The 24200-nt window shown below is 40.3% G+C and overlaps 4 protein-coding genes across 5 annotated transcripts in view; 2 read left to right on the top strand and 2 right to left on the bottom strand.

Annotated features, from left to right (window-relative positions):
* Positions 1-24200, top strand: part of gnpnat1 (glucosamine-phosphate N-acetyltransferase 1) — a 139139-nt gene that overhangs the window by 5043 nt on the left and 109896 nt on the right. The gene's annotated exons all lie outside the window — the stretch shown is intronic.
* Positions 676-7328, bottom strand: styx (serine/threonine/tyrosine interacting protein). The gene is made up of 11 exons (XM_053632941.1): positions 7117-7328; positions 6697-6729; positions 6475-6528; positions 5836-5933; positions 4424-4484; positions 4285-4321; positions 4068-4107; positions 3507-3557; positions 3307-3379; positions 2354-2447; positions 676-1282 (listed from the first exon to the last, which is right to left on the bottom strand). Exons 1-11 carry the CDS (start codon positions 7174-7176, stop codon positions 1209-1211), a joined length of 675 nt encoding a protein of 224 aa, XP_053488916.1. The 5' UTR covers positions 7177-7328; the 3' UTR covers positions 676-1208.
* On the top strand, positions 11138-15656 carry LOC128612635 (cardiac phospholamban-like). Of its 2 annotated transcripts, none has more exons than XM_053632946.1 (2): positions 11138-11240; positions 14173-15656. In XM_053632946.1, exon 2 carries the CDS (start codon positions 14262-14264, stop codon positions 14418-14420), a length of 159 nt encoding a protein of 52 aa, XP_053488921.1. In that variant the 5' UTR covers positions 11138-11240; positions 14173-14261; the 3' UTR covers positions 14421-15656. The 2 variants fall into 2 exon arrangements, with proteins under 2 accessions (XP_053488921.1, XP_053488922.1); XM_053632947.1 differs by having other exon boundaries at positions 11145-11240; positions 14169-15656.
* Positions 15648-24200, bottom strand: part of fam184aa (family with sequence similarity 184 member Aa) — a 32943-nt gene continuing 24390 nt past the window's right edge. Inside the window, exons 14-17 of the mRNA XM_053632934.1 lie at positions 22707-22853; positions 21475-21592; positions 21288-21398; positions 15648-16173 (exon numbers count right to left, since the gene is read on the bottom strand). Of these exons, the coding sequence (XP_053488909.1) occupies positions 16165-16173; positions 21288-21398; positions 21475-21592; positions 22707-22853 (385 nt within the window). The 3' untranslated portion in view covers positions 15648-16164. The remainder of the gene's footprint in view (positions 16174-21287; positions 21399-21474; positions 21593-22706; positions 22854-24200) is intronic.

Here is a 24200-nt window from a genome sequence, read left to right as displayed (position 1 = left end):
TGATACAGTTTCCCATCACGGTACTCTCTTAATCTTTAGTCACGGTTCACAAAATCATGATTATGTTTGTAAAAAGTGCTATTTTTCATGTCCGTGATAACACTACTACTGCGCACGCTAAAGATCAGTAACACGCCGCGTATCGGAACATGTCTAGTCCGGATAGGAATTTGAATAATAGGTTATTTATGAGCAGAATATAGACCAGAGAAAGTGGGAAAATAAACCGATTACAAATATATGATCTAATCAATTAATGCTACACTACCTGACATTCATTCATTCATTTATATACATACACACACACACACACACACACACACACACACACACACAAAGAGTCTTAAAATTTTGATCTGGTGTTGTTTATATACTGTACTGTATAATGTAGCGTTTTCTTATTTTGTTATAATAAACGAAAGGGAAAATGGGTCAAATCAGTTTTAAATTCCAATTTAAAAAGCGTTTGTTGATGTGCATCCTTTCCTCGTACCACAGACTGGGTCAATAGAACAGGAAGTCACGTGCAAACATGTGAATCACTTATGTATTAATATAAACCTGCAGCAGGAAGTACAGGCAGAGCGGCGGGAACAAGGAAGTACATCAGACCATACCTCATTCCCAGACTCGCGACGAGGCGTAAACATCCGCCATGAAGACGCAAGCTATAAATGATTCAGCCATCTTTTTATTGAGTAGGTTGTTAATTCTCTCGCAAGCATTTTTATTTTATTATTTTTTTATTTATTTATTTTTTCCCGCCAATCCGAAGTCTTTCCCTCCCCCACGGGAGCACGGTTCTGGTTATTCCTTTTCACTTTCCCTTAAGCAAATGCGATCGTCTAGCGAAAAGAAAAAAAAAAGAAAAAAAAGAAGAGTAGTTCAAGTATCAAAAAGAGCATTATTGCAATACTGTCCCAACTGCAAATGCAAAAAAGTGTTAAATATTATAAAACTGCAAAAAACCATCAGTGCATACGGCTCAAAAAAAAAAAAAAAACCCCAAAACAACCAAAAAAACCCCCAAACAAATATTGTTCAATTGTTCCCCGGCTTGAGGAGCGGCCTCTCCCTCCTCATCCCCCCTTTTTTCTTTACAAAAAAAAAAAAAAAAAAAAAATTGCACAATATTTACAATTTTAAATCCCATAAAAATGTAAAACAAACAAAAATAATCCAATGCAGCCAAGCACTGAAGTACGGATTTATCCGTTCTGCGCTGCCTGAACTTGCATATTCCCAAAATCGTCATCTTCTTCTAGTGTTCGTTTTCGGCTCCCTGTGAAAACAAACGGAATATCGTTAACGGGATTTTAAGGCACACGTCGTGTTTAGAACCTTTCCATTTCTGACAGGAGACTAAAATATTTAGCATCTTGAACTCTTGGAATTAGACAATTTCTTGCAGTGTGTCGGGGCGACTTATCCTGCTGAAAGAGGTCACTGATATTAGGGGATACCGTTACCCTGAAGGCGTGCACTCGGTCTGCAATAACGTTTAGGTAGGTTGAACACGTCTCAGTAACATCCACATGAACGCCAGGGCACAAGGTTTCCCAGCAGAACATTGCCCAGAGCATCACACTGCCTTCGCCGGCTCGCCTTCTTCCCAGAGTGCATCCCGGCGCCATCTCTTCCCCACGCACCCAAACGCTGATTCATCAGACCAGGCCACCTTCTTCCATTACTCCATGATCCAGTTCTGATGCTCACACGCCCACTGTAGGTGCTTTCAGCAGTGGACAGGTGTCAGTACGAGCTTTCTGACAGGTCTGACCATATTCAGCAAGCCCACGTACATCAGTGAGCCTTGGGTGCGCATGACCCTGTCCGTCACCGGTTGTCCTTCCTTGCACCACTTTTCTTAGGTACTAACCACCGCGATCCAGGAACACCCCACAAGACCCAGTCGTCCAGACAGCACAGCTTGGCCCTCGTCAAAGTCGCTCAGATCTTTACGCTTGCCCATTTATCCTGCTTCCAACACGTCAACTTCCACAACCGACTGTTCACTTGCTTCCTAATAAACATATCCTGCCGTTATAACGAGATAATTAACCTTATTCATGTCACCCGTCAGTGATTTTAACGTTAACGCTGATCCGTGTATAGTTTATGATGAAAACCAACCACGTTGCCCGTAGTTACTGCAGACGAGGTTATAATACAAGCTGTAATGAGTGCAAATGAGGACGTGATGCTATAATGGTTGGTCCAGATACGTAAAAACAAACAAACAAACAATTCTAATAATTATGAAATGCATCTCAAACATTCAGCCATAAAAAAAAAAAAAAAATCTAACTTGGCAGGTAGGAATACATTCGTATGTAAAGTGACGGAAACTGACCTGTCGTTCCTGCTTGAATGGAGAAAGATCGACCTAACTGAATGGGCGACATCATCTTGATGGTTAGTCTGGCAAGATAGATCGCTTCATATTCCTACAGAGACAAGATACAAAACGACAGAACATCAGGATTTTATCCAAGCCAACAATACATTGGTTTTAGCCCCAGTTTCCCAGTCGCGGTCTAATTCTGCGGCTTGGGGACTACTTGCTGTGCGCTCGATTTCCTCAGTCTGCGAGTGATTGTTCAGGATACGAATCGTGTAGCGTGAACCCCTGTGCGAGAAACCGCTTATATGAGTGTCTAAGAAGAAACCGAATTCATCCGCGGTCACGCGCAGCACATTCCTGAATCCGGTTGACCAGGCATCTATACGTATGGGAGGCTGAATGCAACGTAACTTGGCATAATTCCTGATGACAGTAAAGACACAGCTATGGTTCTTTATTGATTTATTTTTAACTATCTCTCTGAGTCACATCATGGACAGCTCGAACGCTCGTATCTGTGAGAATTCCGTGAGTGATTGGTTGTGTAGTGCGTGAGCATCGTGTAGTGTTGCCTGAAAACACAATGAATAGGCTTAAGAAACGGTAGCTAACACAACAGAATACGAGCTATATAAATATAAAAGGGGGATGACTCGACCATAGTAATTATCCTTGCTTAGTAAAGTTTGGCTATGACACCTTGGTGTTTTCTCTTCACGTGAAAGATATAACGAGAAGACCTTTTATCCATTCTTTGGTTGTCGAAGCAGTCTACTTTGAATAAACGTGTGTCCATCGGGCAACTATGAATAGAAAACAAATCGCCTGGATGTGTAATCTTTCTAGCGTCTTTCTACTCTTAAAACGTTCCTCGTAATTAGATGAATTCAACTCGACCGTTCGTTTCTTACCACGAGAATTCGTCGCGAACACTTGACCTCCGTGGAGTTTTAAAATCGTACCTGTAGTTGGTGCACGAAGCCGACGTTAGGGTTGATGCAGAATCTCCGCTCCTGGACGTGACTGAAAGCGTCCCTGTGAAGAAACGCCGGGCGTTAGTCCATACGTAAAAAGCTACAAAGTCCTCGCTCTTTCGCTGTACTGGAGTACAAACACACATCTTGCAAACAACATCTTGACGTATCAACGTTTTCAGTAGTACCTGTACTTCACGCCGAACGTTTCCATAAGGTAAGCGATAACTAAGGCAGCGCTGAAGGAAAGAAATATAACAGATCAGCAGCATGCATGCATCCATCAAAATGAAAAGCACTGTATGATTAGTCGTATTTTTCGTAACAGGGCGCTCACCAATACCCAGTTATGATCACCTATTATAATCGATTATGTTCAGCAAATAACGCTCCAGTAGGTGGCGATAACGTGCCGTGAATAAAAGTCTGCCTTACAACAAGAAACAGCAACGCTAAAGATAATGTAGTATTCTTTGTGCAGGAAAGCCATGCATTATTTTAAAAACAGCAATCGTGGTGAATTTATTTTTCATTGAAAAGTCCGATTTTTAGAATAAAACGTACGTTTACATAACATTTATAGGTAGCATTAATCTAGGCGGCCGGGGGGGGGGGGATGTTAATTGTCTGCACGAGTAGGTTTTAAGGCACCGTATGATTAACAAGCGAATATTCGATTATTAATCAAAGGAAATGGTCAACTAAATGACTATCATTATAATCGATAATGACAGCTCTAAAAATCATACCTTCTGGAAATTCCCGCATTCCCATGAACAAGAACCTTTCCTGTGAGGGGAAAGAAAAAAAAAAAAAAAAAAAAAAAAGTAGCTATTTAAACATGAGGTCATCACAGAGAGAGATGTATAATTATTATTAGATGCTATATTATTAAATCAGTGTTGGATACATTCCCATAGATTATACACACAATACGAATCAGTCTCACTATCGATCATCGGTTACCTCCAGTCTCTAAACAGCCATCGATAAATTCTTTAGTCTGAGAGGGGAGACAGAAAGGAGACGGATATGAAGAAATTCATCATAATACACAAAGCAGTTACGCTACATCTAATCTGGTCCACTGTGAACTGTAACATACCATTTGGAAATATTTAATGATGTTCTCCACAGGGTTATCCGCAATATCTAAAACAAGGTATCTGCAAACATGAAGAACGAAAGAGTAACTGAAAATGGATCGTTGGAATTGGCATAAATCACACACTGTAGGCTAGGAGGATCAGACAGAGACAAAGGATACGCCTCCTTTACAAAGCATAACAGGCACAGAGGCCACGCCTCCTTCATCGAGATTGACAGACGCCACACCACCTACAGAGTGATGAGCACAGTGGCCACGCCTCCCTGTTTTATTGTGTGATGAGGACATGCCGCGTTTAATCAGGGGCGACAGGCCAAGAAGCCACTCCTACTCCTTTCAGAGTGATAGCCACACCTCCTTCACTGGGAATGACAGGAACACAGGCCATGCCTCTTTCACTGAGAGTGACAAGCACAGCACACTCTTCTTCTAATCAGGAATGACAAGCACAGAGGCCACACCTCCTTCATTAACAGTGACCAGCACAGAGGCCACACCTCCTTCGTTAACAGTGACCAGCACAGAGGCCACACCTCCTTCATTAACAGTGACAGGCACAGAGGCCACACCTCCTTCATTAACAATGACGGGCAAAGAGGCCACACCTCCTTCATTAACAATGACGGGCACAGAGCCAACACCCTTCATTAACAGTGACAGGCAGAGGCGCCACACCTCCTTCATTAACAGTGACAGGCAGAGGCGCCACACCTCCTTCATTAACAGTGACAGGAACAGAGACCACACCTCCTCCATTATCAGTGATAGAGGCCACACCTCCTGCATTAACAGTGATAGAGGCCACACCTCCTTCGTTAACAATGACCGGTACAGAGGCCACACTTCCTTCATTAACAGTGACAGGCACAGAGGCCACACCTCCATCGTTAACAGTGACGGGCACAGAGGCCACACTTCTTTCATTAACAATGATGGGCACAGAGGCCACACCTTCACTAACAATGACCGGCAAAGAGGCCACACCTTCATTAACAGTGACACAGAGGCCACACCTCCAGTGACAGGCAGAGAGGCCACACCTCCTTCATTAACAGTAACAGGAACAGAGGCCACACCTCCTTCATTAACAATGACAGGCACAGAGGCCACACCTCCTTCATTAACAGTGACCGAGAGGCCACACCTCCTCCATTAGCAGTGATAGAGGCCACACCTCCTTCATTAACAGTGACAGGCAGAGAGGCCACACCTTCATTAACAGTGAAAGGAACAGAGGCCACACCTCCTCCATTAACAGAGACACAGAGGCCACACCTCCTTCACTGGGACTGAAACTTGTTTGTAATTGTTTTAGCCATTTTGTTATATGGTACAACAGCATTTTAACCTACTATATACACATGTATACATACAAGAGCAATAACATTAAAGTAAAGTGAATAAAGTACCTAAATTTGAGTGGGAAGTTAGGTTTGATGAAGTTGGCCTCGATGTCTTGTCGAACACACACTATGTGAGTTATCCCTTGCTTCTCCAGTATAGAGAGCTAAAAATTAAAAAATTTTTAAAAAAAGACAGAATAAATGACCTTTTATTTCTGAAACCTTGCAATAATAATAATAATAATAATAATAATAATATTATAGGGCTTGGTGGGATATTTTATTCAGAGTGAACAATCAAAACACTAAGTCAGGAAGAAAACAGTCCATATCATGCACGTTTATAGAAAAGTAATCAATGACGGGATGGTGTGATGAAGCGGATTACATTCCTTATAACAGCATGCCCTGCCGTGATTTATTCCCCCAACGACTGCCATTTGAATTTATTAATGAATGACAAATTGAGCTTTTATGCGTTTCTAGTTACCCGCAACGCTGTGAACCATCAGAGACAAGTTCATTCCTGTCATCACCGACACTGGAGCAGCTTTGAGAGCATTAATGTAAACCTGCGATATGAATTAGAGCTGGAACTAGAGTATGTTGATTGTAAAATACATCGACACCCTCTAACCAATCAGCTTTGAGCATCATCCCAAAATTTCCTGTCATGGATCATTTCGAGACCGTTGTTATTATTACCTTGCTCTTCATGGCAGCAGAGTAGGGCCCTAAGAAGAGTCCAGGGAGGATTTCCTAAAAACCATTGCATTGGGTTGTTTTAGTGACATCACCAATGTACACACACACACACACACACACACACACACACACAATATATATATATATATATATATGCTATAACCAATAATAGCTTGAAATTAAGAGATCCAAGCTTTTACACTGTCTAATTATAATAATCACCTGCATCTCTCTTCGCATGGGATATGACCAGTCCTGTAACAAAAAAAAAAAAAAACATACAGTGGAAATCTTTCCCAATTTTAACTGCTATTATAATGCTTGTACTGAGGCACTGGCTAAATCCCAATCCACTCAGCACTCCCTATATAGGGACACTTCTTAAAGTATGACACACAGCCTACGAGGTTCCCTAAATATCCAATAAGCAGGCGTTTGGGATTCGGCTAGCCGCTTCTCAGGCTAAGAAACGTGAATAAACAAACCTGTAACGACCACATGAAGCACTTCAGTCACTTTTAATTCAGGAAATTACAAACTGTTGTTAAGACTTCATTCTCTTGCCATACAAGGGGAAAAAATATATAATCTATAAACTGTATTCCTTTCATAAAGTACCATTAGCAAGCGTAGCTAGCATACCAGTTGGTCTTCCTTGCACACAGGAAGGGACGGAAACTGTATTTTATTCCCTTCGTCCATACTGCAGCTTTACTGAGGGCGTCCGAGATCCAGACCTCGACTACAAGCTGATTAAAAACACGCCTGACGTTAAACTGGCGTTAGCAGTTACGCTGGAGTTTATCTTGGAGCTCCGCACGCGTGTCCGCCATGTTTGCTCCCCGTTTAGGAACAGATCACGTGACGCACGGCCTAGGGAGCGTCTGACGTGTGCAGGTCTTCTTTTGAGAGTTTAGGGAGCGTCTGACGTGTGCAGGTCTTCCTTTGAGCGTTTAGAGAGCGTCTGACGTGTGCGGGTCTTCCTTTGAGAGTTTAGGGAGCGTCTGACGTGTGCAGGTCTTTTTTTTGACAGTTTAGGGAGCGTCTGACGTGTGCAGGTCTTCTTTTGACAGTTTAAGGAGCGTCTGACGTGTGCAGGTCTTCCTTTGACAATTTAGGGAGCGTCTGACGTGTGCAGGTCTTCTTTTGACAGCTTAGGGAGCGTCTGACGTGTGCAGGTCTTCCTTTGAGAGTTTAGGGAGCGTCTGACTGGCATCTCCATAAAATCATGTGTGGCTCGCCAGAAAGAGAGAGGGAGAGGGAGGTAAAAAGAGGGAGAGATTATTAGGTATGATTACCATCCCGTGATGGATAAGACTGTGTACTTTGAGTAAAAGAAATTCTATTCATGGTAAGCTTGGGTAAACAAATATGTTTTCAGTCCCGAACACTAACTGGAAGGCTGTTCCATAATTGTGGGGCTTTGTACGAGAAAGCTCTTCCCCCTTCTCTAGCCTTCACTATTCCAGGTACAGATGTGAATTTCTAATACATTATAGCGAAAGTATGACTCGTACAGGCTTTGTGAACATCCAGCAGGTGGCGTCAGTCGTCCTCCTGCATTAACATGATGGAGAACCTCCTGGTTGGAAAAAGCAGGATATGGCTGCTTTCCTAATGTCACAGTTTCCCACAGAGGCACTCCAAATGTCCTGGAAATACACCCGATACACACAACATGGCTGTTGTTTTAGTGTTCGGTGAAAAAAAGTGAAAAAAAGTATTTCCACTGACGATGAGGTAGAAAAATTCTGTCAGCGCTCACCATACATCAGAATACTTATTACAAACGCCGTCTGTCAGACTTTGTGGTGTCGTCCAGCGAACAGGGAGCAGGCCGTCTCCCCTCTTAATCTTAATCGCCCACATAATTGCACGTGGATGCCAATAATCAAACAAAAAATATCTGTTGATCTTTGAAACACAGGGGTGACTCAGTCCTGCTAGTGCATTTATTACTTGGCACCCCTGGATATAGTATCTTTAGTGAATATTACCTTCTAACTAATTACAGACCAAACAACAAGATATAAATATGTCTACAATGCTTTATTGAAACACATGCATATTTATGCATAGTGATTGTATAAAATGCAAATTCTAAAGCATGATGAGACATAAACATTGCAAGCACAGGTTGGCGAACACCTGTGCTGATAATGTCATGTTACACAATGGACCGTGGATTGATGAAATGATGGTCATTAATCATCATTTTCTGTAATATAAGAGTGACGTGCAAAATTTCAAGCCCCCTGTTCTGTAACTTCATTGAACAAGGCCCCTAGATTTCGTAGCAGTAAAGAGGAGCATGGTTAACCAAACAGGTGACAGGCGTGCTGTTATTTCTGAGTAGTCTGACATTTCCAACGTGAGTGGTGCATGTGTTGACGGTGCATAGTGAATACAATGCTAACGCATTATGCTTACACGCGTTATGCAAATAAGCGCTCTTCATCAGAGCTCGTTTCTTCTTTTTGCTGCTGATAAAACCAGCGAGAGTGTTTTTGCTCGTTTGCATTTTAGGTTACGTGTTTAGAAACGGCATGCGACCTTTCAGTTGAGGGCTTGTTTGGTGTCCTGTGCTGGAATAGGAAGTGCTCTCGTCAAACAGGGGAAAGCTTTCATTACTAGACGCATGATATGAAATTTATAATGGCATCGCCATTATGCCTCTCGTCGGCTATAAATATTGCCAAGCAGAGACATTTAATGCACAAAACATGTCATAACGGGACTATAAACTTGAAGGATGTCGTTGATGAAGCCAAAATCCGATCTGATAAATAGAAAGTTTTAGCAATTTCAGACATACACCAATAAATACAAATATGTTTGATCATCAACTGCGTGGTAATACTCTCACAAGCCAGTATCATTCGTTAAACATCTATCCGTGCATCCATTTTCCATACCGCTTATCCTACAGAGGGGCGTAGGGGAGCCTGGAGCCTATCCAAGGGAGTTCGGGGCACAAGGCAGGGGACACTCTGGACGGCTCAGGCGCCAACACATCGCAGGGCACAATCGCACACACATTCACACACTATTTGGAAATGTCAGTCAGCCTACAACGCATGTCTTTGGACTGGTGGAGGAAACCAGAGCACCCAGAGGAAACCCCCAAAACACGGGGAGAGCACACAAGGTCCGCACGCAGAGGGCGGAGGTGGGATTTGAACCCCTCCAACCCCAGAGGTGCGAGGCGAACGTGTTAAGCCACCGTGCACCCCTCATTAAACATCAAAATAGGAAAAAGACGTAATCTTACAGAACCACTCCTTGGATGTTTTCCTGGAAGTTTATAGCAAACCATATATGGAATAATAATATAATGCATAGTACACAATACAAGACAATCACTTCTTGGCATAGATATAACTGTCCATGTTCTCCGTTATGGCTGGCAAACCTCCAGTCTGTAAAAGCAAATTATAATTACAATGAACATACTGCATGGTATGTGTCTATACGGGTGTATCCATTAAGCAAAGCAGCACCATCCAGTCTGGGTCTTTTTTAATGAAGTGTATATGGATTTCCACAACGCCACAGCAACAGTTCCATGCTCGATGAATCAGACGGATATATCTGAAGATCCTGGTCTAACGGCAACATGAGGTGATCTCATACTCAACGACTGTCTGATTAGATGACCTCATTGCTTTTTATATGAAGATCTTTCACAGTTAAGGATCCTGACAGGTTGAGGTCATATATCTTTAAAGTGCTGATCCCATATATATATATATATATATGCAGTAACGTAGAAGGACAGGAGCGTTTGTATTGGGATTTGGGACTTTAGATGTGGTACAGATTTGAGAATAGCAATAAAACTTGTAGTCCGCTCTCACTGGGTCAGTCATCCACAACTATGTGAAGCGGGTTTTATTTAGGGTGAGGTGGATTTATGCGAACAAAGAAGGTTTATTTTGGGACACTCTCAGTGGAATTGGTGAGGCTCACGGAGAGCAGCTCGGTAGCTATTTCAAGTTGATGCTAATTTGATTGAAGCGATGTCGAAAACAAATGTCAGTAAGACACATCTTCTTCTTCCATCATTGCCACGATTTACTATTAGTTTCACTTCCTTCTATATAAACGTAGACATGGAGGACAACAGACCAAGCTGCAGGTGAGACCGCCTCCACAGAGCTGACAATACTGGTCAGCTCAGTCTTCCACAAGGCGTAGGACGTCTTGTTTTCAGAACATCACATGATCACGATCATGTCCCACTTATATCACGGAAAATTTGCACCTTCCCTGACCTGACAGTGTTGCTTGGAACCACTCATCCAACAGAACGCAGATGTGTTGACAGGGACGTTTGTTAGCCCCTTGTGTTGCGTTTTATTGTGTAGAAGGGTTCCTCTGAAGATGTACATTCATATACATATAGATATCTCCTCTGAAGGTTACACTCCGAGAATGATCTTATATATATTAAATATACGTTGATTATTTATAGACGTTCTTCTGAGTGACAAGAAAAAGTGACCAAAAGGCATCGAGCGCAGGTGAGTAACGCAGACTCATGTCGGTGTTCTGCGTATAATCAGTCTCACAAAGGTCACAGAAACGCTGTCCGTCGCCCTCTTCCTCGTCACGCTGTGCCTTTTCCCCACCCCTTCTGCTCTTCCTATAAACTTAATACCATGAACACAGACGCCGAACTGTTCTGTTCTGCTCTCTAGCTCAAGCTTGGAAGTGCTCACTCATCACTTCTACTCGCCTTTTAACACCTTTCTCCACTTCTAACGGTAAGCAAACCTTCATTATGTCATGTGTACCCTTCTTCTTGTACTTATCACTGCGTAGGACACGGTAGGCACGTTTAAGAACGCATGACAAACAGAATGCCGATCTCTTACAGTAGATAGCCGAAATGAAATTCTGAGCTCTAAGTGCACATTGGTGAGCTACGGAACACATTAGTAGTGAAAATCATCCTTTTATAAGAAAGCCTATATATATAAAAACAAAAAACAAAAACAAAACGAAAAGTCACAGAACGATAAGGAAAAACACACACGGACGCCACAACATATTTTGCATGTCGTAATAAAACGCCTCTGGTTAATTTGTCTTTATTCAAATGACTATACAGAACAAAGTCGTGCTTTGTAAATATAGGGAGGTTTCACTACTCATTACTGTAAAACTGACGGGACGTGTACAGTTAGATTGTAATGTCTCTAATGTAGTATAATATAAAAAAAAATCCAAATGATCACAGCCAAAAGTATCATAAGAAATCGTCTCGTAGACGCTTAAAAATGTCATTCTCACATCCAAGGTCAACTGCTTAAACAGACTTCCACTTCCAACTCAAATCTATCAGACCTGACGGAGAAGGAATAAAAGCTGATGATTTTTTTCTATAACAGCACGTCCCAAAATGTTTTATTCCTCTTACACCTCAGCAACATTCCAACTCGAACAATTTTCATTCGTTCAAGGATCTGACATTGGAGTGTTATTGGCTTAGTGTTACGTTTCATGTTGAGGAACATCCGCAAGACAAATTAGTTCCTGTTATCCCTTACATCAGGGGTTCCCAAACTTTTCCAGGGCAAGGCCCCCCAAATGGCATTAACATTTGACCTTTTGCAAGATGTCTTTAAAACACATTAAAAATACAGACTTCTGAATATATCCCCCTTTCTTTTTTTTTTATTAAAAATGACATCTTACATCTTTACATTAGGAATTGATTGTGTGTGTGTGTGTGTGTGTGTGTGTGTGTGTGTGTGGTTGTCTGAGAGTGAGAATTTATTTCTCACACCAAATTGTTGAGGTCCCCAGGGCGCCCCCTGGCGGCCCCTACTTTGAAAACCACTGACTTACATTACGTTATAGCAGCTATAAACAGTCGTTCCCTCACCAGCCTTTCTTTTTTCCCTTTCTTGAAGTTCAGAACTGAGAAAGCACAGCGTCATCCGTTTTGAAAACTTCCCATCGTTGGAAGATTCCGTACCGTGACAAAGCGCCGACACTGGAGACTCCTCATGGAAAACTTCACCACATCAACATTCCCATTTGTGACAAAAGTGTCGATATGGTGGAGCGTCCGCCATACGAGTCCAATTTTATATCACGCGCGTTTACATTCACATAAACCTGTGATTTGAATTTGAAAATGAAAACGAATCAAAACCTTCTGAGCAAGGAATTTCTAGACTTCGGCAATGCTGGAGTTCTGAAAGAACTTTAAGAAGGTAAACAAAGCTGGTGAATGCTGGATTAGATACTAAACATTAGATTCAAGGAATCTTCTGGAAGGAGCTCATGGATATAATATTCACACGTTCGCACATTTCAGTTAAATTTAAGTTTTGCCGCAAGGATCGCAGCAAAGATTGTACAATTTTCCCTAGCAAACTAAACATTTAAAGAAGCCTCTAAGCTCATACTCATACCAACATGGATTATAAATCATATTATCAAGATATGTTTGATATGCAGGAATGTGAAAACGTTAAATGATAAGCTTTCTGAATAATCCATGTACTGAAAGACCGCAACTATGTCCCTAGGGAATAAAAAAAACAACAAACAAACAAAGCTTTGCAGTAAAAAAACCCCATGTGGACGAGTTAGTTAGCTACCAATACAGTAGTATAATTAATGTTGCTGTATATTAATCCAAACGGGACAGATAAGAGGAAAGCCAGTTGGCTTTACCATGTGTTCAAGTTGTTTACGTCTTAAAAGTTTGGAGCTTCTGTAGACTAATGCTGCCAATACGTAATGGAAGCGTAGATCCAAGTGTTTCCCCATCATGCAAACTTGTCTAAATGATCACACTAACCTCGCAAGACTTTGTTTTTCCTCAGTAATAACGTTTGTACGTAAGAAGTTTCATAATAGCAGAAATAAGTGTGTAATTTAAGAAATAAATCATGTTTAATACACAATTTCGCCGGCAAACGTTGGAAATCTGAAGCCCGCCCCTGACCTGAGGTACGTTTCAGCTTCAAAATGGCCGCTAGCAATGTTTTTAGCAATGCAATGTAGTGGTTTTTTTTTTTTTTTAGCCTCATAAGTAAAGTGAAAAAATAAGAACAAACATCAAACGGCAAACATGTTTTGACTGGAAAACGGTGTACATTTATTTATTTATTTATTTATTTATTTATTTTTGACTGAACTACTTGTCTGGACGTTTAAAGAAAGACGCTACATGGAATTTACTGCATTTAAAGGAAAAATACAGCCTGAGCGCATTAACGTCGGATCTAAAATGGCGTTCGTGAATAATGACTATAATAATGAGTCGACATTTTTTACACGTAAACCTCCTGCATCGCCATGTAGGTCTATTTACACTGTAGTTAACCATGTAGTTTCAATGCCTTTTGACTACCTGCTGATCGTGGTGCCAGTGCGATCACTTCATCTCGATGCAGCAGCACTTTAGTATTTCACCAAATCACAAATTTTTGATTATAAACATATTTAATGTGCTTCAGGGTGGAGTTTTTCTTTAACACTGTGGTACTTTTTAACATGATGTAGGTCTTACTTTCTACTACCTCAAGGCATAATCTCGATTTACTATAAATACCCACAAGTATGACATCTTGTCATCACTTTGTGGTTTGAGCCTCCTTTCACACCTGCTCAGAATAGCTTGATCGTCCTCTCTCTCTCTCTCTCTCTCTCTCTCTTTTCTGCTTTGATGAAAGACAGGAGTAAGCGTTAACAGCTGACAGTACCACGGCTCAGTCCCCTGGGTGGTCACTTCTTCTCCTGTCTCTCGTCCCTGATCCTCCGGCGCGATGGAGAGAGTTCAACACATCACCCGCTCGGCCATACGCAGGGCCTCCGTCATCGAGGTGAACCCGCAGACCAAACGCAACCTGCAGGAGCTCTTCATCAACTTCTCGCTCATCCTCATCTGTCTGCTCCTCATCTACATCATCGTCCTGCTGTTGTGAATATGGAGGACGAGCGTGGCTGAAGGAACCCGTGGCCTGGACGGAGAGCGGGACAAGAACAGGACTTTCCTCACATTATTGCTGGCTTTTATTACATGGTGTGATCATATTTAGAATTTAGATATTTTTCTAGATATTTTCATTTCTTATCGCTACCACTATGATATATAACAATATTTAATGTACACCAGCCTACATGTGTCACTCTATCAGAGGTCCGTATGATTATATGTCATAAATTCACGTTATTATCCAAGAAAGGGAATCAGGAAATGAAATTCTATATGAAGATATTTAGCATGCATGCTGTCTTAGAAGTAATAGGGCCAAGTAGTCTACAGTAAATAAAATTAAAGGTGCAGTTTGTCATTTTTAAATGCTTTTCTAAATATATACCAGTTACATCATATCGAAGACTCCTGCAATATTCAACATTCACGATTTTTTGCTGTGCAATGGATCTTACTCATTTATTTGTGTCTAGTTTCTGTTTACGTTTTTCTGGCCCGGAAATTCCCACTAACCTCTCCAAAGAGCTGCTTAAACTGGCAACTCATGAGGCACGTGTGCAGACAGAGAGTGGGCGAGGAGAAAGACAAGGCTGGTCAATGTTTTAATCACGCTTGCAATCTCTTCTCAACCAGCAGAGGGCGCTAAATGTTACAAACAATTTTGACAAGTTGAACACACAAAATCAAACATTTTGGCTTCCCCAAACAATGTGTGCTGTTTTACTTTCATTTCCTACTTTGTAAATAAAGTACGTACAAATAATAAATTCACACCGAACATAATTAATTATGTATAATTATTTTAAATAATTAATAATTCAACATTTCCCAAGATTGGCTCTGGAACCACCGCAACCCTGATCAGGGAGTTTGAAGCGGATTATTTTCCAATAAAAGCGTTTTCCGGAGCGTTTTATTCCTCTTATGCCACAGCAACAAGCCAACAATTACATTTTTAAATTTATTAACGAATAACGCTCTGTACTTTTTAAAAAAAAAATATTATTATCCATTTATAGCTACATTTTAAGCAGTGTATGATAGTTCCTCTCATCACTTACGTTATAGCAGCCAGAAGAATAGTATACCATTTCAAGCTTCCTTCTAAAAATAAATGCCTCAACTGCATTTAATTATGTACAAATAGACAATTTAAAATGTTATTATTAACATGACTAACTGAAGGTTCACAAATACAGGCCATATTACACCGTAATTATGAATATCGTTTAATGCATTAAATACAGATCCACACTTATTTCCCATTAACAATATTTATATAGACTTCTGAATTTGAAGATACAAACATCGTTTTATAACTGATGATTTATTGTTCGTAACAAGACAATATAATACAAATATAAACAATTAATTGTGCAATTAATTGTAAATGAATGTTCAGAACTGGCAAGACAGTGTTATTCCAACAGTTTCGGTCCTTCAAGAAGAGATTATCTGATTTGTGCATACAGTATGACTAAATCGGATATACCGCTCCTCTCATATTGCATTAATGCCCAAGTCAAAGGTATTATATTATTATTATTATTATTATTATTATTATTACTGAAATAAAAACAGGACATGAAATTCACAGTGAAGTGCATAACACAGACTAATGGACGATTAAAAAGTGCTGTTTCACATGCTCTTCAGGTGGAACGTGTCAGAACGAGAAGTATTGAGATGAGAGTTCCTGCGGCTCTTCTGGTGTTACTGTCGTATCGTCGCTCTCACGAGGGCTGCCGGACAGACAGAACACACTGGGGTTAAACAGGAAACATTAGATGACAGAATTGAACAATTTAACCCAAAGCATAAACTTGAGTGGTGCAACAGAAAAGCGTTCACCCGATCAACAGACCGTCGCAGGCTCGAATCTCGACAATGCCACAGTCTGGCAGTCTGGGATGACATACTCACTCTTCGCTGTCAATTACAGCCACATTAGACTATTGTGGGAGACTGTGAGCTTGTGTATATGGAAGAAGGTAGATAGCGCATTCCTCCAAGCGTTCTGTGACTCGAATGTCTCAGAGGAAGCATGTGATATCGTTCACACTCCACAGTTGGCAGTTGTGATAAGGGAGAGGCGGCTAATGGGTGGAAATTGGCAGGAAATTGTAGACAGAATATGGGAGAGAGAGAGGGGGGGGGGAGCGCATACATACACTCATAAGGTCTACTCAGATTGGATTCCTTTTAGATTTGGAGGTGGGGTAATAATAACTCTGGGATTTTAGTCTCATCTGAATCTATTACATCAGTACTACAAACTTCATGTCCACGCTTCTGGAAATGCCATATTTTTGTAGTTCTCCCTTCATGAGGTGAAATACTGCTCCATTGGGTTAGGATCTGGTGACTAACTTGTCCAGTCTAAAACCTTTGCTGAGTCGGTAGTGTGTTTCGAATCATTGTCTTTCCGCATGATGAAGTTCCTCCTGATTAATTTGGACGCATTTCTCTGTAAATTGGTTTCTGTAAACTTCTGAATTCCTTCTGCTGCTACCGTCATGAGTTCCATCATCAATAAGGATTAGTGAGAATGTTCCCGAAGCAGCCATGCGAGCCCAAGCCATGACACTACCTCCACCATGCTTCACAGATGAACTTATATGTTTTAGATCATGAGCAGATCCTTTCTTTCTCCACACTTTGGCCTTTCCGTCCCTTTGGTAGAGGTTAATTTTGGTTCCAGAACTTTTGCGGCTCATTTCTGTATTCCTTTGCGGATTCCAATCTGGCTTTCCGATTCTTACTGCTGATGAGCGGTTTCCATCTCCTGTTATGGCCTCTATATTTCTGCTCTCGAAGTCTTCTTTGAACGGTGGATTGCGATACCTTCACCACTGCTCTGTGGAGGGTGATGTTGTTGGTGATGTCACTGACTGATGTTGTGGGATTTTACTTCACAGCTCTCACAATGTATCTGTCATCACCTGTTGTCGTTTTCCTTGGCCGACCCGTTCGGAGTCTGTTGCTCAGTACACCGGTGGTTTCTTTCTTTTTCAGGAAACTCCAAATTGTTGTAATGGCTACGCCCAATGTTTGTGCAATGCCTCTGATTGATTTTCCCTCTTATCTCAGCTTCAAAATGGCTCGCTTTTCTCCCATAGACAGCTCTCCGATCTTCATGTTGGCTTATCCTTTTTTTTAACAACAAATGCAGTCTTCGCCGGTGAAACAGAGATGTTTATTGTTTAAACAATCAATCTAACACGGAACACCTGGGTAACAAGAAACACCTGTCAGTCACATGTTCCGATATTTTTGCTCACCTACAAATCGGGTGGTCTGATACGAAATGTGCTGTTTTCTATGTCATTTAACACATCTACATATAAATACCAGAAAATAAAAGCTGAACTTCTAAACTCTCGTCTCATATTCAGATCGTCTTTTGATCCCAAACCCTTCAGTTTGAGTCTTCAGTCTACAACAAGAACAAATGAACCGGCCTTACTGTTCCAATGGGGTATGTTATTGAGTTCCTAGCACAGATATAACCTACGTACATGTTAGGGTCATGTGACCTAATAATGCTCACGCAGCTACACGCCCCAAAATGACCGCTGATAATGAAAGGCAAAACAATGAGTTCTGCAGCGAAAGGGCACAGTGACAGTGGAAAAGATTTTTAAAAGATTTTTACTCCATCCTGTCTAAATTTAGTCATTGCTATGCAATTCCCACACCCTAGCAAGCGCTCCTCTATTGTACACTAGCTACCAACTGCTACTCGTGCTGCGTCACTGGGGCAGCTGAACACACTGAGAGGAAACAGCTAACAACCCTCGTCCAGATACATGAGCTCACAGACACCCACTGTGTGTTATCATTGATCCGATTGACAGCGGAGAGACTAATGCCATCCTTTCCACCCACAGAGCATGGCTGATTTTGCTGTCCTGGAGGACATAAAGGACAGTTATGCTGATAGTGGACATATACATGTGTTGCTAATATTCATGTGGACGCAATAATAAGTTGTCGGATGTAGGAAATATAATTAAACCATACCTTGCTTTTTTCCAGTGTAAATGTTGACGCAACTCTTAAAATTAAGTCTGAGTACGGTCCTATAATAGCAAACCCCCCCCCTCCCCCTGCTATACAACAACCGCCCCCCCCCAACTTTACGCATTTAGCACAACCTGCTTTTAAAAATGAAGGCAAAACCACCAAAGACGTTAAAGAAAGATGATAAGAAACAGACACGCACACACACACACACTGGTGTTGCTATGCATCACATCCACATAATGAAACATGCAAATCCTACAAAAAACAAAACAAAAAAAAACAATGGACACAAGAGAAGGAGGACGTCCACACTACGGCATGCTCGCTTTTCCATTCCAATGCCATTTTTATTTACATTTTTTTTTTACGATCACAAAGTGCCAAAGTGCGTATATATACATACATATATATATATATATATATATATATATATATATATATATATATATATATATATATACACACACACACATATGTGTGTGTATGCTAATTGCTAGGTGTTTATAGTTTATGAATGTGCTACACGCTCTGCTCATACATCACAGTAATGATATAAATGTCCAAGAATGTCCATGCTTCAAATCAGTACGCAACACAAACACTCTTTATGTGCATCGTGTCAACAAGATGCATTGAAGAGTAGGAAATAAATAAATAAATAAATAAATAAAAATATTAAAAGCAAACACAGTTATGGCTGTGTGATCAAACCAATGGCAAATACGCCTCTCGTCATGGTGAGCGTGTGTGATAGAGGACGGACGCTGGACGAAGAGGCGGGGCTCACCTCCGCGTGGGCAGGGTCAGGGACGGAGCTTTGTGCTCTGCGTGCTGATTGGGGGAACTTGGGACAGACTCTAGGCTGGTAGGCCCCGCCCCTCTCCCTTCCACTTCCACAACACTTAGGTTTGGAGAGCTGACGAATCGGATTGCAGCTTTTCTACTCTTATGCTACATCGAAAGGACACAAACAGAATGTTTTGTTTTTTTCTCTCTCTCTCTCTCTGGGATTACTAAATTTAATATAGGACTAGCTTTTAGCTTCCAGCTTGGTGAGCTGAAAGAATGAAGACACCACTCAGGACGAGATAAATGACGAGAGAATGGCTTGGAAAGCAAAAGGAGGGATCGATGTGGGAACAAAAGTAGATGCTGACGAAGGAGATCACATGGACACTTCATGGCAATGAGAGTTAGACAGCTAAGAGGCAAAAAGTAAAATAAATAAATAAATAAATAAATAAATAAAATTGTTCATGCACAATAACCCATTCCTAGTTTTTATGGGATGGGATGCATCAGTATTTCAGGAGTCAGCATAATGCCAAAAATATATATTATATTATTCATCATCGGGGTGTTAATGCAATATAAATGGCTGTGCATTTGAAAAATACATATTACTTATGACATAGGCACATTAACTCCTCTGTTTAACCCTTAGAACCTCAGCATTATTACTATATTATATATATATATATATATATATATATATATATATATATATATATATATATATATATATACATATACACACAAGCACAGCAAGTCTAGGTTCTTGTATGTAATAATTGATGTTATACCACAGCGCTGTTTAGTTCTTGATTCTGATTGGTCAGAAGACGTTGATTCATTTTCTATAAGAAGTTTGGCACGGGTTTATAGCACTGGTTCTCACTGTGGGGTCTGGAGACCCCCTGGGGTCTGTGAAGCATAGACAGGGGGTCTTTCCAATTTAGTAACAGTGGTGGAAATCATAGCACACTATTAAGAAAGTAATCAAATTTATTTATTGTTGTTTTTATATATAGTTATGTCTGGCCCCTTGAATTGAATGGGCTTAATATTAAACCTATAAACGTAAAAATAATAATAAAAAAAAAATCTGGCTCCATGTCAACCAGTCAAAATATTGTGTACACATTTAAATAATGAAAATAATTTGTACTGGGAGTGGTCTGTGGAATTCATTTAACAGTAACGAGATGTTTCTCCGGTGGTTTATATGAATGCACCCGTTCTAGTTAATTGTCAGTTTTATACTGTAGTAGCGGCTAATTTACAGGGTCTTGTTCATTTCTGGAAATTCTATGGACATAAATATTTAGCATTTATGGAAGGAGTCTCCAGTGTCAGCTCTGTAGTAATCAGAAGGTTTTCCATCAGGAAAAAAAAAAAGTCTTCAGGACATACGACTTTGCGTTTTCCGCTTAACATGATATATATATATTTTTTTTAGTCTTCAAGAAAAAGTAAAAATAAGCGAGTCCTGTGAGGGAAAGTCTGTTCATAGGTGTTATAATGTACTTGATAACTAGAACAACTGAACATGGATGTTCACTGAATGTAACTATAAACTGATAAAAAGTACACTGTGCCAACACATAAAAAGTGCTAGTGTTGGCAGCTTAGTCACATATTTGTGAATAATATTGATTTCAACCTCCAGAATCATGAAAGGTGAGAAGTGAATATGATAATTCCCTACTTTCCTCGTTCTCGTTGAGCTTTTTTCATGCTTTAAATGACAATGAATAAATACCTGCTGAGTCAGACTCAGACAGAGCTGCTGTAGTATTTATGCTCTATATTGTAAATGGGAATTGAACAGGAAACATTCATTGAATATGGATTTTATGTTTATTAATAGATACACATTACTCATTTTTTAACCCAGAAATCTAAGGCATTTAAAACGGTCCGGAGTGTATTTTAAGAGGAAAAGAAATACCAGCAAACTGGACTGACTGGGTTCTAAGGGTTAAAATGCACAGACTGCATTTCTATACACCTTTCTGAGTTTGTGATTAAAACAGACTGATGTTATTACCTTTATAAGTGGATTAATGACCCCCACATTGGGGCTGGTGTTAAACACTTTACTGAAGCTCGTATCGCGATTCACCAACTCCAGCTGGTAGAACTTCTTATCCTTATCATCCTGAAACGAAGGGGACAGCGTGAAACCGTGTGTGAGAAGGTTGTGCAAGGGCGCACAGCACTGAGCGCGCACTCACCACCAACTTTTTGACCAGAGACTCTCTTTCAGCAATCATCTCTCTGAGCTCGGCGATCGCCTGGAGATCCTCCGGCCTGCTCTCACGGTTACGAAACTTCTCCTCCGTGCTCTCCAGCCTATACACACACACACACACACACACACACACACACACACACACACACACACACACAAAAGCATTCAAATGCACTGTAAACTATCTACATATAGAAACAATTCAATTCTTACATTCAATCAATAAATTCAATGCGATTAATATCAGTTTTAATTTCCTTAAAGAACAAAACATGTGGTGGATGGGAGACAAAAAAAAAAAAAGGGAAGCAGACAGCTAAAATAAATAAGAGGAATTGTTTTTGTTGCTATTTTCATTTCATTCAGTGATAAGTAACTTTAAAACATATAAAGTACAAAGCCCACTGTGTTTAAACGTTGCTGAGTTGCTATAATATAAGCATGCTAAAACCAGACAAAACAAATGACTGCATGTATAATTAAGGAAAACATGGCACCATTAACTCCCACTGTGCAGTTCTGAAGTCTCTTTTTTTGGTCAAAATGGCCGCCATCGTGTGAAAATTAGCATATTGGTGATGAGCGCTCTAGTAATGCGACGTAAGATGGCGTATCAGCTATAATTAATTAAGATGTACGATGCTAAATTGTAGTCGTATAATTTGAATTCTTCACTCCCGTTTCATCGCTCAGCTTTGAGTCATGGCTGACTCAGCTACCATTTGCTAGCTAGCTGACGTTATCTATCATCTATCTCTCTCTCTCTGAGGTGAGAGAGAGCGAGAGAGAGAGAGAGAGAGAGAGAGAGATAGAAATGTCATTCCAGTGCATAATGCAAGTTAACAGACATATTGGTGTTTGTCAGTGTTCGTGCCGAGCTCTAGCTAGCATGGTTAGCTCTAGATAGCTAATTTAACGTCTACTGACAGATGGAAATGCTAACTTTGCTAGCTAGCAGCGGTTATGCTATACTCATTTATGATTTGATGATTAAACTATATTTAAATCCAACTCTTATGGAAAAAAGGTACTTCATTTAGCTCACTACTTTATATATATATATATAACATTACTTTATTTAGCTCATTGCAGGTAAACTAAATAAAATAGTGAATTCAAATGTCAAAAATGGCTTCAATATCATACAAATTGTAATTGTAAAGCATAATAATAATAATTTTTTAAAAAAGGCAATTCTTATGATTTTTAACTTACAGGATTTGCAGAGCGGAGATCTTGTCCTTCAGCAGCTCCTGAGCTTTGTTAAAATCGGACAACACAATTTGTGTTTCTCTGTTGTGGCTTGCGCTGAGCTCGCCTATCTCCCTCTCATGCCTCTTAGACAGATCTTGTTCATGAGCCCTGGGAACACATTAGCGTTCAGAACATAAAGCAAACTGTAAATACTTGAATACATTCAACTTCGTAATAGTTCTCAACGTTTATTAGATCAGAGGTTAGCGTTGCCGCCTCACAGCTCCAGGGTCCCGGATCCGATCCCGATCTCAAGCTCCAGTTTGTTTCTCATGTACTCCTCGTAACCATGTGGGGTTCTTCACGGTTCTCCGGTTTCCTCTCACCTACCTTTTGTCGGTGCTGGTGTGATCCCCCTTTCTTTTGAACCTTTAATGTAAATTTTTCACCTGGTATATAGTAGCTCTAGAGAAGGTTTAAGGAACATATCTGGATCGTAATGATCTTTTAGAGTACAGCTTTAAACGTATACTGCGCCTTTCTAGGTAAAGGATAATTACTGAAAATAAAGGTAAAAACAAAACAAAAAAAATTTAATGCAAGGGATCGTACAGTTCAGTAAGATTTTTTTTTCCTCGGTGTGTAAGTTGAAAACAGTCAAACAGGAATGAAAACTGAGAAAATATGATTTCTAAATGGCGCAAAAAAAAATGAAATCTATAAATAAGACAATAAAATAAAATAAAATGAACACAGATTAACATGCCTAATAGTCTAATTTAAAAAAAAAAACAAAAAAAAAAAACAATACAATGTCAGCCAAAAGAAATAATCTGATCAGGATTTCAGTATTTATTGCAATGCTTAATTGTAATTCGAAAGAAAAAAAAAAAAACTTGCATGAAAACAGAGTTTGCCAAACAACTAGGGGTGTGTGTGTGTGTGTGTGTGTGTGTGTGTGTGTGTGTGTGCGCTTCTTTTCTGGAACGGAGCGATAATGCGGTGGTCAGATGTCTGAAAGATTCATCTGAACGCACTCAAGAATTCAATATAATACGATTTCGAGCTGTTTAAAGGTAACACAATGCCACGCAGTCTCGTAATTCAATTTTAATGAATGGAGCGAGACACTAATAAAAATTTTGAGCACAGAAGGAGAGAAAGAAATTCACCGTGCTGAAGGAAAATCGTTGGATGACATTTCTAAATAATGAAAACTGGTAGTGTAAAAAGAATTGTGTGTGTGTGTGTGTGTGTGTGTGTGTGTGTGTGTGTTCAGACTTTTACACACTATTAAAGCTGGCGCATTCATTCCAGCTGGCGAATTTTCCACGATTTCTGAATTTCACTTTAGGATTATACAGACAATTATAACTTAATACCTCCTCATTCGGTCAATAGAAATGTGGAGGAAATGTGTTTATTGGTCTCTGCTGTGCGGTTTAGTCCTGAGTACAGACGGAGTAAAATCGGCTACAGAGAGAGAGAGAGAGAGAGAGAGCGAGCGCGAGAGAG

Source organism: Ictalurus furcatus, chromosome 9 (assembly GCF_023375685.1).
Source record: "Ictalurus furcatus strain D&B chromosome 9, Billie_1.0, whole genome shotgun sequence".
NCBI lineage: Eukaryota > Metazoa > Chordata > Actinopteri > Siluriformes > Ictaluridae > Ictalurus > Ictalurus furcatus.
The sequence above is the reverse complement of the archived record's forward strand: the minus strand, read 5'-3'. Positions and strand labels throughout refer to the sequence as shown.